General features: G+C 43.9%; 1 protein-coding gene across 1 annotated transcript; it reads right to left on the bottom strand.

Moving 5' to 3' along the window:
- Nucleotides 1–5364: 5364 nt before the first annotated feature.
- LOC132463915 (chitin synthase chs-1-like) lies at nt 5365–13207 on the bottom strand. Its single transcript, XM_060060038.1, has 6 exons — nt 12939–13207; nt 11971–12063; nt 11684–11845; nt 10961–11135; nt 10741–10848; nt 5365–5559 (listed from the first exon to the last, which is right to left on the bottom strand). The coding sequence occupies exons 1-6, from the start codon at nt 13016–13018 to the stop codon at nt 5395–5397; spliced, it is 783 nt and encodes a 260-aa protein (XP_059916021.1). The 5' UTR covers nt 13019–13207; the 3' UTR covers nt 5365–5394.
- Nucleotides 13208–15142: the final 1935 nt, after the last annotated feature.

Genomic DNA, 15142 nt, shown 5'->3' with positions numbered 1-15142 from the left:
CTTGAGTATAGGGCATCAAAATAGTGGCTGGTACACCATGTGGTCGCATGATTCAGGTCACATGATGTTTCATGTGTACTGAATAGGAAGAGTGTTTCTACTGGACGTTGCCCCTGCTCCTGGTGGTCCAGGTTCACTGACAGCTTCTAATGTTGGCCCTTCAGTTTGTCCCCAGACACACAAACCTCTTTGAGGGATCCAGGAGTCACAGCAGAAGCAAACTTTTGGTGAATTTAGAAAACTCAACAGTGCTCAACAGTGCTTGTCTGCTTAGTCTGTTTCACAGGGGATCCCTTAATTCATTGCTCTGCACACCCGCCCCTTGCAGCTGCTCCTATCTGGTGAACCCAACAGACCTTGGACGGAGCCTGCAGGCCTAAAAATCATCCAGTGGTGAGACTTTTACGGAGTGGATGAAGACCTGCAGAGGAGGAGAGATCTCAAGGGCTCTGTATTGTTAGGATGAATGTAGAAAAAATACATGTGAAGGGGGTGAGGGAGATAAAATGGAGGGAGAGGCGACGTCACAGACTGAAGTACATTTATTTTGTGTGGTCAAGGAAATAATGAAAAAAAGGCTCCGGCTTTCAGTCCCCTTCCTGCAGCACTTGGGACAGTGAGGTCCATAAGCAGCGGGCCGCTCTGCATAGTGGCTGCAGCGTTGTTCTTAAAGTCTGTCAGTTTGTAGAAACAGTTGGCAGAGTAGAGAGCTTCCTGGCCTCACGGAGGAGCCCTGAGGGCTGGAGTGGCTCTACTGTTGTTCCCTCCATGGCTCTGAAGGCCGTCTGGGCCCCCAGGAACAACACAGTCTCACTCCCTACTCGTCAAATGTGTTTTTTCGTCGTTTTTCAACGCGGGGCACGGCAGATAGACATTCATGATATACCTTTTGCGTCGTTTTTCAACGCGGGGGTCAATCAGATAGACATTCATGTTAATCCCTCACCGTCGGATATAGCTGAAAGGAAATCAATGTCCATCAACGGTGAAGCCGTCACGTTATGCAACTATTGATTTATTTGACCTGATCTAAAAAAAACAACAACGCAGACCATCAGAGCCATCTACCTTAGGTTACTTTGATCTTGCATAATTTTAATCAGCTCCGGTGTTGGTAAAGTAAGGTAAAACAAATCATAATAATGACAATGATGATGATATAATAATGAATTATAATAATTGAATATTTATCTCACTTTGTGTATCTGGGCAATCCAGTCGCCAAAAGCATACGTTGACAGTGTACGTTTTCGTGAACACTGGATTACGTCGAATTTCAACGTAGAATAGCGTGGTATACCTACAGTATCCGCGCGTAGCGCTGTGGAGGCGCCTGAAGAAAGCACAACCAACAAGGTTATACAATACATAAATTATAATTATTTGGAAACTTCCCATCGCTGCCAGTACGGCGAAGGTGACGGTGATGCAGGGTTGCAAGCTTCACGGGTTGTTTTAAAAACAGAGTCGCGGGTGTAAACCTCAAAGGCGCGGGTCACGGTTTTCTTGGGTACTTTCAAAACGAAACAGTTGAGGTGTAATATGTATTGTATAATCTTTATGAAAACTCAGTCAGAACTATTAAACACCAGAGGATGGGCGGGGTTGGGCAGTGGACACACACACACACGCACGCACGCACGCACGCACGCACGCACGCACACACACACACACACACACACACACACACACACACACACACACACACACACACACACACACACACACACACACACACACACACACACACACACACACACACACACACACCAACACACACACACACTATAGGGAGCAGTAAACATAATGAAGCACAAAAAACATTGAAAACACGCACACACATAGGACTGAGGTCCCTCTGCCTACGTTTTTTCTGCATACTGTGGGACCATAAAAGTGACTAGATAAAATAGCTCAAGCAAAAGATAACCCCCAAAACTTAAATTAAATTCCTTTAAATTTCTCCCAAACTCCCTGTCCCTCCACCACATTGAGAGCTTGGAGCTTCAGGTCAGCCGTTCTATCTGTTCGCTGGGTGGAGGAGAGATTGGTTTTGGGCCCCGCTAAGGACAACCATCCGACCGTGGGGATTGGACGCCACAGGGGCACAATCAGGAGCCAATCAAAAAGGCCATCGATCAGTTTCCCCTTTAATCTTACAGTCAGTAAACACAATCTTAAAATCCACATCTCACCCAGGATGGCAGAAACCATGGCGATGGTTCCTGTGACGCCCGCAGGACTAGCACAGGCACACTTGGGCAGCACCTTGATTGACAAGCTGTTTCTATTTCTTCTGAATACATGCTGCTTCTGGCCCTTTACTACTGAAAATCAACCTTCAGTAGCTATTGGATTCAGCTTTTTTGGTTTGATTAGAAAGGGATTGATAATCCCTTATAACTATACTTGTGTGGGGTTTTGGAAGTCAGAGTTTGGGTGCGTCCCATTTCTACCCCTTACCCCTCCCCCTTACCCCTCCCCCTTGGTTTGAAGGGGTAAGGGTGTCCCAATTCTCATTTTGGTTAAGGGGTAGGGCGAAGACAAAAGGCTACGTAGCCCTTGAAACGAAGCGAAAACGTAGCTTGAAACAAAGCTATCCAAGGACCACACTTCAAAGGGAGGGCTTCGAGGAAAATCTGGCCGAAAATGAATTTTTACTAGTTGTTATCATTCGGACTCATGATGTAAAGTTGACTGTATATTCAGCTCGAAGTCATACACGGACAATGCGATCTCTGAGCTCGATATAAAACATGACATAACGGTAAATAACCGTTGAACTATACAATATTTTAGCGCTCTCTAGTGGCCAACCGAAATCGCCAAATAAACAAACAGCAGCGATGGTTCAAGCGAAGGACACGCACAAATGTAAGTATTTTCAGCACTTTAATTACGGCAGACTGGTGTAATAATAATATTTTCGAGCGGTTTTTAATTGTGAAGTTAGTTTTGAATCACTAGTCAAGTTTGTTTTGATTCACTAGTCAAGTTTGTTTTGAATCACTAGAAGCCGATGCTAATGTGTTCCGCTATCGCTATTTGTTGAGATAGATATCCGATAACCCTTGACATGACATGTTAAGGTTTCAAGTAACATTTGTGTGCAGTGGATATGCTTACTACTATTCCTTGGTTGATTATACCGGCGCACTGCTTTGATATCGGTAAAGCTGCCACCTAGGCTACGTCGCTCGCCTGTCAAACTGAAGATTTCCTTTCCACCTTTACCTCAGGGACACCACAGGAGACCAGACGGCTCATTCATTTCAGGGGGACCAGGGACAATGAGTTCCTAAAATCGAAAATGATCGCCAGAAAACAGTGGGAGTGAGTCTTACGTTGTTCAATCTTTTCATTCTTGCGTCTGTTTTCTACTTTGGTATTTCTGTGTTGAGCTCAATAGCCCACTGAATGTCTGTGTCATTATACCAATTGCCTAATGAATGTATCAACCAAACGAGACCATTGTTTTTGTTGTAATTTAGTATTTTGGTGTGTGTGTGTGTGTGTGTGTGTGTGTGTGTGTGTGTGTGTGTGTGTGTGTGTGTGTGTGTGTGTGTGTGTGTAGCCGAGCTAAATTTAATTTGATTTTGTTTTATTTTTTATCATTGTTCATACCTTTTTTTATGTGAACTCCACCAAATATTGGTTCCTAAGTAAGTTGGTTTCGTTGTTCCCTATGGCATGCCTTTTGTTTCCCTGGGGAGTGGTTTGGCGTTGCACCTGTGTGCACCTGTGTGTACCTGTGTGCTGTGTGTATGTGCAATGACAACAAATAATCCTATCCTATGGCAATGTTTTGATATGTTGAGGGGAGTGTCTTATGTCTGCATTTATTTGAAAGAGCATATGCACAGAAAAGCAGACGGACAGAGTTACAATGGAGATCCAGCGAGTTTTTAAAGCCACTAATTCATTATGTTATGTGAGGCAACGCAACGCAACGTATGCTTGATCTGAAACATGCCTACTCGTGGCTTCTGTTGACATAGCAGTCAGCGACGATGAAGCCACGTAATGGAGGGGCGTCCCATTTCTTAGGGGAACGTTTTACCCCTCTGTATTGAGGGGCAAGGGGAAGGGGTAAGGGGGAGGGGTAAGGGGGAGGGGTAAGGGGGAGGGGTAAGGGGAAGGGGTAAGGGCTAGAAATGGGATTGGGCCTTAATAGGCTAAGACGGATGAGGTTCACTGTGACAGATAGTCCTGATTTCCTTGAGAACAGCATGTGTTTATGTAGCAGACTTCTCCCGCTACTCAGGAGGAGGACGGAGGAACGACACAGAGCTCAGCTGAAAGTATTTTATTAAAGCCTTTTATTAGTGCCCAAACTTCAATGATCGGGCTGGGCTTGTAGGTAAATGCTAATTAAGCAACGCATAATCCTAGTATATATATATAAGTATACAAGTGCTTTTTACAGAAACAGAGAAGAGGAAAAATATTTTGTTTGGAAGCCTTAGCACAGGGGTAACCAACAAAAAAAGAAATTGCTTGAAGTTGATGGCAGTTGCTGTAAACGAGGTCAGTTCTACCCGCAGATCATTTGAGGACATAAATAAGAAGTGGACTGATATGAAGGTAGAGTCAGAAAAAAGAATATCAGAATACCGGCAGTGTTCACGGAAATGGGAAACGATAGGGTTGCTGGCATCATAGGGGAAAAGTTGATTTCTGGAATTGTGCCCACCGACGCAGGTAAGCGAGATTGAAAAGTTGTATTAAAGCTACGTAATAATTAAGTTCTAATTCCTCAATGACTAAAGGGATCATCGCTATTGAAGCATGACAAATCCTTTGTTCACCGACTAACTCAAGTTGAACAAACTGTGATCATTCAACACTCCGGTGTGAAGTTACATAACTTGATTTGTGTAATTGTTCTGAACAAAGTGTAGCTCTATGATTTATATGACTGCCTCTCGGTTGGGCAAACTGTTTCTTAGCGGGCGCCTGCCAACTCCCCCTCTCCTCCCCCTCTCCTCGCCCACTCCTCCCACTCTCGTCTCTCCCTCTCTTCGCCCACTCCTCCCCCACTCCTCCCCCAACCAGAACCCTCACTAGTGATCTGTCCATGTCCAAAGCTGACACAGAGATCACCGGGGGACACCGGTGGTCACGACGGTTTTTCCTGTACGTGCATCAAAGCACCGGCCCACTAACGATCTCTAATTAGTCCTCCTCACCGGCCTGCTGTAGGGCCCGGGACGTCCGAGGAGCCGACCTCTGACCTCTGAGGGGCCGACAAGTGAGTGTCGTGAGCGACCGTCCTCTTACAGTACCGATGGGCCTCTGTCCCCATCAGAGGGAACCCCGGGGGTGCACCTGTGACTGTAGGGTGAACCCGGGGGTGCACCTGTGACTAGGGTGAACCCGGGGGTGTACCTGTGACTAGGGTGAACCCGGGGGTGTACCTGTGCCAATAGGGTGGATCCGGCCGCAGGCGGCCCCCACATCGGGGTACTGCTTCAGCCGGTCGATCAGAAGCATCACGGTCGGCGGATGGAAGTCGGTGTCGCCGTCCAGGGCCAGGATGTACGTGTTCTTCCTCTCCCTCTGCAGCAGCGGCACACAGGAGCACACACACACACACACACACACACACACACACACACACACACACACACACACACACACACACACACACACACACACACACACACACACACGTTACAGCGCGCAGAGTGGGAGCGTACATTACCGGGTGCATGTGAACGGACATAAGAGTGTGCACGTTAGAGTGCATGTTAGCGCGCATGTGAGCGTACATAAGAGTGTGCACGTTAGAGTGCATGTGAGCGTACATAAGAGTGTGCATGTGAGCAGGCCCGCCGACAGGGGGGGACAAACGGGTACGTTGTCCCGGGCCCTGGACTGGCCCTGGAATGGGGGGGGCCCATAACTGGACCCCCATGAAGTTGGGATTAATTATTGTATGCATAATTCAAAATGTGTTGATTTAGAGAAGAAAAGTGCTTTATTTGCATTCAATTAATGACTCCTAGATTGTTTGCCTTCATTGCCCTTGAAAAAACGGCCAATAACCCCCTATCACCCTATGGCAAAATGGTTTGGTCTTTGGAGAAGAAAAAAGACGACATCATTCCATTAGTGGTCAGTGCGCGAGTCAGGAGCCCTGAAAAAAAAAGAAAGGCGAAAAAGAGAGGAAGAAGCCGAAAGCCTGAGGGGATCTCTTGATAAATATTTCAGAAAAGACTCAGGTGATGCTGCAGGTACCAGTAAAGGCAGCTGTGCAGCACAGCCAGGTAAGACACGGCCAACTTTTTCCAGCCCCGTCGTCAAGTAACACAGGCACAGGCGGCGTGTCAAACATATTAGCGCAGCACCACATCAGACAGACAGGGGGCATTGAATAATTTGATAACCACAACGGCTTTATTACACTGTGTTTCATACGCCTATATCTAATTGAATCTTAGAATATGCACATTACCCCGCAAATAGGCCCATGTCCAAATCAAATGTTTCAACCGTGGTAAAGTTAGTTTTATATTGGACGTTGGATATTCGACACATTCGAAAAATCTATTTAGCACTGGCTTCGATGGACGAATTTGTGTCAAACCAACTTAGATGTGTTAATACAAGGCCTACCTATGTAAAACAAAGCTTATTTCTTTAAAAAAAAAAACATTTGATTTTCTAAAAAAGTGTAATGTTAAAAAAGGCTATAAATCTATTATGCGGCTTGACCTTTTGACCTACACATATCAAAACACATCTGGTGAACTCAGCTAACTGCCCCACACATAACACAAAGCTTATTTTCTCAAAACACCTACCCTTTGATTTTATATTTTTTAATCTCAGAAAATGCTATAAATCTATTATGCGGCTTGACCTTTTGACCTACCCATTTCAAAACACATCTGGTGAACTCAGCTAACTTCCCCACACATAACACAAAGCTTATTTTTTCCAAAATCCCACCTTTTGATTTTATACTATTTTTTTAATGTTAAAAAAGGCTATAAACCTATTATGCGGCTTGACCTTTTGACCTACTCATATCAAAACACATCTGGTGAACTCAGCTAACTTCCCCACACATAACACAAAGCTTCTTTTCTCAAAACACCTACCCTTTGATTTTATATATATTTTTTAATCTCAGAAAAAGCTATAAATCTATTATGCGGCTTGACCTTTTGACCTACACATATCAAAACACATCTGGTGTACTCAGATAACTTCCCCACACATAACATAAAGCTTCTTTTCTCAAAAAACCTACCCTTTGATTTTATATATTTTTTTTAATCTCAGAAAAAGCTATAAATCTATTATGCGGCTTGACCTTTTGACCTACACATATCAAAACACATCTGGTGAACTCAGCTAACTTCCCCACACATAACACAAAGCTTATTTTTTTCCAAAATCCTACCTTTTGATTTTATACTATTTTTTTAATGTTAAAAAAGGCTATAAACCTAATATGCGGCTTGACCTTTTGACCTACCCATATCAAAACACATCTGGTGAACTCAGCTAACTGCCCCACACATAACACAAAGCTTATTTTTTCCAAAATCCCACCTTTTGATTTTATACTATTTTTTTAATGTTAAAAAAGGCTATAAACCTATTATGCGGCTTGACCTTTTGACCTACTCATATCAAAACACATCTGGTGAACTCAGCTAACTTCCCCACACATAACACAAAGCTTCTTTTCTCAAAACACCTACCCTTTGATTTTATATATATTTTTTAATCTCAGAAAAAGCTATAAATCTATTATGCGGCTTGACCTTTTGACCTACACATATCAAAACACATCTGGTGAACTCAGCTAACTTCCCCACACATAACACAAAGCTTCTTTTCTCAAAAAACCTACCCTTTGATTTTATATATTTTTTTTAATCTCCGAAAAAGCTATAAATCTATTATGCGGCTTGACCTTTTGACCTACACATATCAAAACACATCTGGTGAACTCAGCTAACTTCCCCACACATAACACAAAGCTTATCTTTTTCCAAAATCCTACCTTTTGATTTTATACAATTTTTTTAATGTTAAAAAAGGCTATAAATCTATTATGCGGCTTGACCTTTTGACCTACACATATCAAAACACATCTGGTGAACTCAGCTAACTTCCCCACACATAACACAAAGCTTATCTTTTTCCAAAATCCTACCTTTTGATTTTATACAATTTTTTTAATGTTAAAAAAGGCTATAAACCTATTATGCGGCTTGACCTTTTGACCTACCCATATCAAAACACATCTGGTGAACTCAGCTAACTGCCCCACACATAACACAAAGCTTATTTTCTCAAAACACCTACCCTTTGATTTTATATATATTTTTTAATCTCAGAAAAAGCTATAAATCTATTATGCGGCTTGACCTTTTGACCTACACATATCAAAACACATCTGGTGAACTCAGCTAACTTCCCCACACATAACACAAAGCTTATTTTTTCCATAATCCTACCTTTTGATTTTATACTATTTTTTTAATGTTAAAAAAGGCTATAAACCTATTATGCGGCTTGACCTTTTGACCTATTCATTAAATTACTTAGTGTGTATAAAAAGTACAGCCTGCCTACATTTTTAGCACGCAAACTTATATAGCATAGGTCACAGGTATGTTTTGATATGGGTAGGTCAAAAGGTCAAGCCGCATAATAGATTTGTAGCTTTTTCTGAGATTAAAAAATATATATAAAATCAAAGGGTAGGTGTTTTGAGAAAATAAGCTTTTTGTTATGTGTGGGGAAGTTAGATGGGTTCACCAGATGTGTTTTGATATGGATGGGTAGGTCAAAAGGTCAAGCTGCATAATAGATGTATAGCCTTTTTTAACATTAAAAAAATAGTATAAAATCTAAAAGTGGGATTTTCGAAAAAAGAAGCTTTGTGTTATGTGTGGGGAAGTTAGCTGAGTTCACCAGATGTGTTTTGATATGGGTAGGTCAAAAGGTCAAGCCGCATAATAGGTTTATAGCCCTTTTTAACATTAAAAAAATTGTATAAAATCAAAAGGTGGGATTTTGGAAAAAATAAGCTTTGTGTTATGTGTGGGGCAGTTAGCTGAGTTCACCAGATGTGTTTTGATATGGGTAGGTCAAAAGGTAAAGCCGCATAATAGATTTATAGCATTTTATGAGAGTAAAAAATATAAAATCAAAGGGTAGGTGTTTTGAGAAAATAAGCTTTGTGTTATGTGTGTGGCAGTTAGCTGAGTTCACCAGATGTGTTTTGATATGTGTAGGTCAAAAGGTCAAGCCGCATAATAGATTTATAGCCTTTTTTATCATTACACTTTTTTAGAAAATCAAATGTTTTTTTTTTTAAAGAAATAAGCTTTGTTTTACATAGGTAGGCCTTGTATTAACACATCTAAGTTGGTTTGACACAAATTCGTCCATCGAAGCCAGTGCTAAATAGATTTTTCGAATGTGTCGAATATCCAACGTCCAATATAAAACTAACTTTACCACGGTAATGTTTCAGGCAGGCACGCGCTGCGCACTCCAATCAGGCTGAATTGATTTGAGAATCATTCCCAGTCAGCTGAATTACAGCCAGTGTAACGCGGCTCATGGTTTAAAATAAGCCAGTGGCATGGCAACATGTGAAATTGCCATTTAGATAGAGTTGGATGTAACGAATGGGTTATAAACGTGACGTTTTGGGGTAGCCTGTAACTTAGTTTCTGATTGCCGTTAACTTGAAACTCGCCAGATGAATGGGCTCCGCCTTGTTCCCCAAACATTCTCTGGAAGTTCAGCGGACATAAACGCGGGTCTGGCGATAAATAAAAGTACCCTTGACATGATTCCCCTTGGTCAAGTGAAAAATGGTCAATGAAATGTGCAGTTAATGAGCTCTAAGTGAATACAATAGCGTGAGTTTTATTGTGGTATGATTCTGAAAGCCATAACTTCACTCAGTCCATATCCATAGCCTATCCAATTAAAGTTGTAAATAATCCTTTTGGTTTATCCGTAATAAATGGGCTTGTCATCCCGACGTCATGTGTTTGGGAGCTGCACAAGGGAATTCTGTGGTTGTGTTTCGGCGTTTGACAATTTTGGGAACAAAAAAAAAAACCTTAGATTTTTAAACTTTTGTAGTCTTTGGGATAGAGTTAGCCAAGTTGATCAGTCTATTCTTTTCTGTGTTAAATTATACGAAATGGGGCTTCAGAGCATTTATGGGGACCTCTGCATTTTGCTCAGGATCTACCTGTCCAAGCCTGTGTGACTATTGGCTGGAAGTGAGCGAGCCTTCAGCAAATTGAAGCTAATAAAAAACTACTTGCGCTCAAAGATGTCACAGGAGAGGCTCAACGGGCTGGCAATGCTTTCCATAGAGCACAAGCTTGCAAAGAAGCTGGACTTCAATGACCTCATTGATGACTTTGCCACCACAAAAGTCTGGCGCATGGCATTTCGCACCTAAATAGTTGCACACAAAGTTAATGTTAAAATGTTCAAATAAATTGTTTGTTGAGTAATGAGTATTTTTTTGAATTTCCGTCATTTAAGGGTAGGGTAGGGACTGAGAAAGTAGAGGTGTGTGTGTTTTTTTTTTGGGGGGGGGGGGGGCCCATTGAGAGAATTTTGTCCCGGGCCCAGCCAAACCTGTCAGCGGCCCTGCATGTGAGTGTGCATGTGAGCGTACACAAGAGTGCGCATGTGAGACTAAATCAGTGTGTGGACGTTAGACTGCGTGCCCGTGAGGCCCACCTCCTTCTCCCTCTTGATTTGGGCCTGGTCCTGGCCCTCTCCGTTCAGCCACCTCTGGTAGAAGCGCGTGTCCAGCCTCCAGCCCAACAGGTAGTACATGTACATGATCTGGGGAGACAAGCCTGGTTACAGCCTCACACAAGCCTGGTTACAGCTCACACAGACGACACTTCCTCAGGTGTCAAGGGAATCCTTCCAGACGGGGGGGGAGGGTCCGTACCTGGGACCACCTCTTCTTGTGGCGGATCAGGCTCTTGTCCTTGAGGTGGACCACCAGTAGGTTGCCGCACGGCAGCGTGACCTTCAGACGCCCTCCGTAGGGGGTCCGGAGAAGCATCTGGTCCCCGATCGGCACAGGGCCCAGGAACGGGTTCTGCTGGTCCTCCTGGAACAGGCTGGGGGAAAACACACGGCACTGGTTTAGCCTTAGCTTAGGCTTGGTTTAGGCTTAGTTTAGGCTTAGCTTAGGCTTGGTTTAGGCTTGGTTTAGGCTTAGTTTAGGCTTATTTTAGGGCTAGGTTAGGCTTAGTTTAGGCTTAGTTTAGGCTTAGTTTAGGATTATTTTAGGGCTAGGTCAGGCTTAGTTTAGGTTTAGTTTAGGCTTTGTTTAGGCTTAGTTTAGGATTATTTTAGGGCTAGGTTAGGCTTAGTTTAGGTTTATTTTAGACTTCGTTTAGGCTTATCTTAGGTTTAGTGTAGGCTTAGCTTAGGTTTAGTTTTGGCTTGGCTTAGGTTTAGGCTTAGGTTTAGTTTAGGCTTAGCTTTAGTTTGGTTAGTTTTTAGTCAGCTGGAGCGGAGCTGTCCCCTCAGTAAGGCGCAGTTGATCCGCAGTAAGGCGTTTGAACGTCTCCCCTTCGATCTCAACAGTCCAGTTAACAGTGAGTATCTAAAGTCCTACTATGAGGTCTTTCTCTCCATATGGGGGCGTGTGGAAGCGACTCACTTATAGACCTTCTGGATCACCTGGACCATATCCTCCACATACTGGTTGGCGTGTCGCTCGCCGCTGACCGGGACGGTCCGGAAGGCGTCGTCGAAGAAGATGTGGGCCTCGGTGGTGAGGTTGTTGACTTCCCGGTCATCGTGAGGCCTGAACTGGTCCCAGCTGTGTGAGGTTAGGGTTGGAGAGGGACGGTTAGGAACGAGCCGAGCTCTGCTGGGGCGGGCTAGCTAGCTAGCTTGCCTGCCGGTTAGCGGTACAGGATGTGATATCGAAGGAATTGCGCTCACCGGAATATGGAGATGATGATCTTCTCCATCTCGCTGAAGGTCTCGTGCCACATGGTCGCACACATGTATAGTGTGAGCTTCTCCTCAGGCACCCTGGAGCACACAACACACTGTTAACACTGCTACTGTCTATCCCCACTGCTACAGTCTATCCCCACTGCTACTGTCTATCCCCACTGGTACAGTCTATCCCCACTGGTACTGTCTATCCCCACTGCTACTGTCTATCCCCACTGCTACTGTCTATCCCCATTGCTACTGTCTATCCCCACTGCTACTGTCTATCCCCACTGCTACAGGCTATCCCCACTGCTACTGTCTACCCCCACTGGTACTGTCTATCCCCACTGCTACAGTCTGTCCCCACTGCTACTGTCTATCCCCACTGCTACTGCCTATCCCATCTGCTACTGTCTATCCCCACTGCTACTGCCTATCCCCACTGCTACTGTCTATCCCCACTGCTACTGTCTATCCCCATTGCTACTGTCTATCCCCACTGCTACAGGCTATCCCCACTGCTACTGTCTATCCCCACTGCTACTGTCAATCCCCACTGGTGCAGTCTAACCCCACTGTTACTGTCTATCCCCACTGCTACTGTCTATCCCCACTGCTACTGTCTATCCCTACTGCTACTGTCTATCCCTACTGCTACTGTCTATCCCCACTGGTAGTCTATCCCCACTGCTACTGTCTATCCCCACTGCTACTGCCTATCCCCACTTGTACAGTCTATCCCCACTAGTACTGTCTTTCCCCACTGCTACTGTCTATCCCCACTGCTACTGTCCATCCCCACTGCTACTGCCTATCCCTACTCGTACAGTCTATCCCCACTAGTACTGTCTATCCCCACTGCTACTGTCTATCCCCACCTTCCTTCTCCTACTGCCTACCCCTCACCTACTGCCTACCCCCCTCCCACTGTCCACCCCCCCTCCCGCTGCCCACCCCTCCCCACTCACGGCGTGCGTTTCGGCGGCGGGTGCATGTTGAAGCGTGCATTGAGGAGCAGCCCCTGCTCTAGCCACGCCCCCTCGTACATGCGTCTGACAAACAGCTGCTTGGTGGTCTGGATGCGCTGCAGCCGCAGGGCCCACGTGTGGGCGGTGGCCAGCAGGAAGCCCACCCACCAGCACACGGCCGCGCCTGGACAGAGGGCGGGGTTAGCCGGAACCCGGGTCTCAGACGATTGGCTGTCGGATCACTTGATCTCACGGCTTCTTTTGGCGTTTATTTAGCGTATCGGTTTCGGAGCTTTTTCTTTCCGTGCGTGTCGTGTTATTTCAGTTTCAATTGCTGTCATTGCTTTTTAAATAAAATTATAATAGATTGTGTGATTGTGTTTCAAATCAAATAATGAGAAATAATTATATAAATAAAGCGATAACACACACAAAAAAAAGGTAATGTAGTGAGAGTTCTTAAAGGTAATGTAAGGTAACTTCTCTTTGTTTACTTATTTATCGAGCGGTCACATCGTTTCATGAAGTGATTTCAGTCCACCGTTGCAACCTATTAAAGCTATCGCCAATTTATATGTAGACCTGCATGATTTTATGCAAATGTACATAACTAAATGTCAGAGGTAGTAGCAAAGAGCAAAGTATTTTTTCTTGTAGCTCTAACTGAATAATCACAAATCGTGTTTCAGTAGTGTTGTCAGTCACGATACTGGATTTTCTAACTTCGACACTATAGCCTACCTGGAAAAATATCGATATTCTATACCATTTTCGATATCAGGGGAAAAGTTTTTTTCAGGAAAGAACATACCCAAAGTAAATCGAGTATATCTCCACATATCCAAGGGCAATAATGTCATCTTTGTGCCAAAAGAAAGATTGTTGTGCAAGTGAAATATTCAATGGGGATAATACTTGGTTAAAGTGAATAAAGCCATGGAACACAGCATAAGTGGAAGATAACATTTCCACCTGAAATAATTATTAGTTGGTCGTTATCAGTTGGGAGCGCTGTCTTACTATGAGACACAAATAAAGTTAGATATCTTACAATTTTGACACTTGACACCTCTATTTAAAGTTCAGGGCAAATATAATCGAATGCACCAAGCCAAACACTCGCAAATTTAACATATGGCCACTAGATTGCGTTGAAGAATATGTTTTCTGATTGAAGGCAATTTACCTATTTCCTAAGAAACCTTCATCTTATTCATTCAATCTTAAATTGTTATTTGCGAGTTTTAGTCACAGAATGATATGGTTTGGACAAGTGGAGGCTCAGCTTTCATGTAATATATAGTTTGTGAGGTTCCAATTTCGTGAAAAAGATCGCTATTGCTGTGCATGTGCAAAGTTATGAAACCCAAAACCGTGTTCTTGCATATGACTTTCCTTGGTAATTAGCCTCAATCCAAAGTACTTCCAAACCGCACTCCTCCATCACTACTCCATTTTCCTTCTACCTAAACCGTCCACGGAGGCGCTGCACTTGAAATGCTAGCTGCGTTGGCTATGGCTAACCTTTAGCTAACACCTTCGAATCACTGCCAGAGACCGCACTGCGAGTGAGTGACAGAAGGCGGGGCTATATTCGCGCTGAAGCGATGCGTGTCTGTCAACTCGCTTTCCGAGAGAAGAGAAGACAGCGCGCTGATCAATTGCAAATACTTATATTTTGTGTGATTTTGCGGAACAAAAGGTTGTTCTGCAGTTTATAAAAACACTTGAGTAAATAGCCTTTGTATTAACATCCACCCAAAATCCACTTGCCCGTTCGGGCAACCAGAAATCAATCTCAACTTGCGCAAATAATAGGCCTACTTTTAGTTGCCCCGGGCAAGCGGGCAACCGTTAATGTCGAGGCCTGAGACACACAGGCACACACAAGCACATTTACAAACACGCACGCACGCACGCACATCAGCATGTACACGCGCGCACACACACAGAAGCATTGAATCAAGCACGCACATGCACACACAGGTAAACAAAGCACACACACGCACACAATCACACATGCGTAAACAAACATTGCACACACACACACACACACACACACACACACACGCACACACACAAACACACACATGAAAGACCAATCCGTGTATGGTTCGTTCTTTAAATATTCCGATATAAAACAAAATCAGAAAAAACAAATAACAGAGTCGTTCTTTGGTTTTGAAACGGAAAAAGGGCAAAAG

This window comes from Gadus macrocephalus, chromosome 9, assembly GCF_031168955.1.
Source record: "Gadus macrocephalus chromosome 9, ASM3116895v1".
NCBI lineage: Eukaryota > Metazoa > Chordata > Actinopteri > Gadiformes > Gadidae > Gadus > Gadus macrocephalus.
Note: the sequence above shows the minus strand (reverse complement) of the source record. Positions and strands in the feature narration are given on the sequence as shown.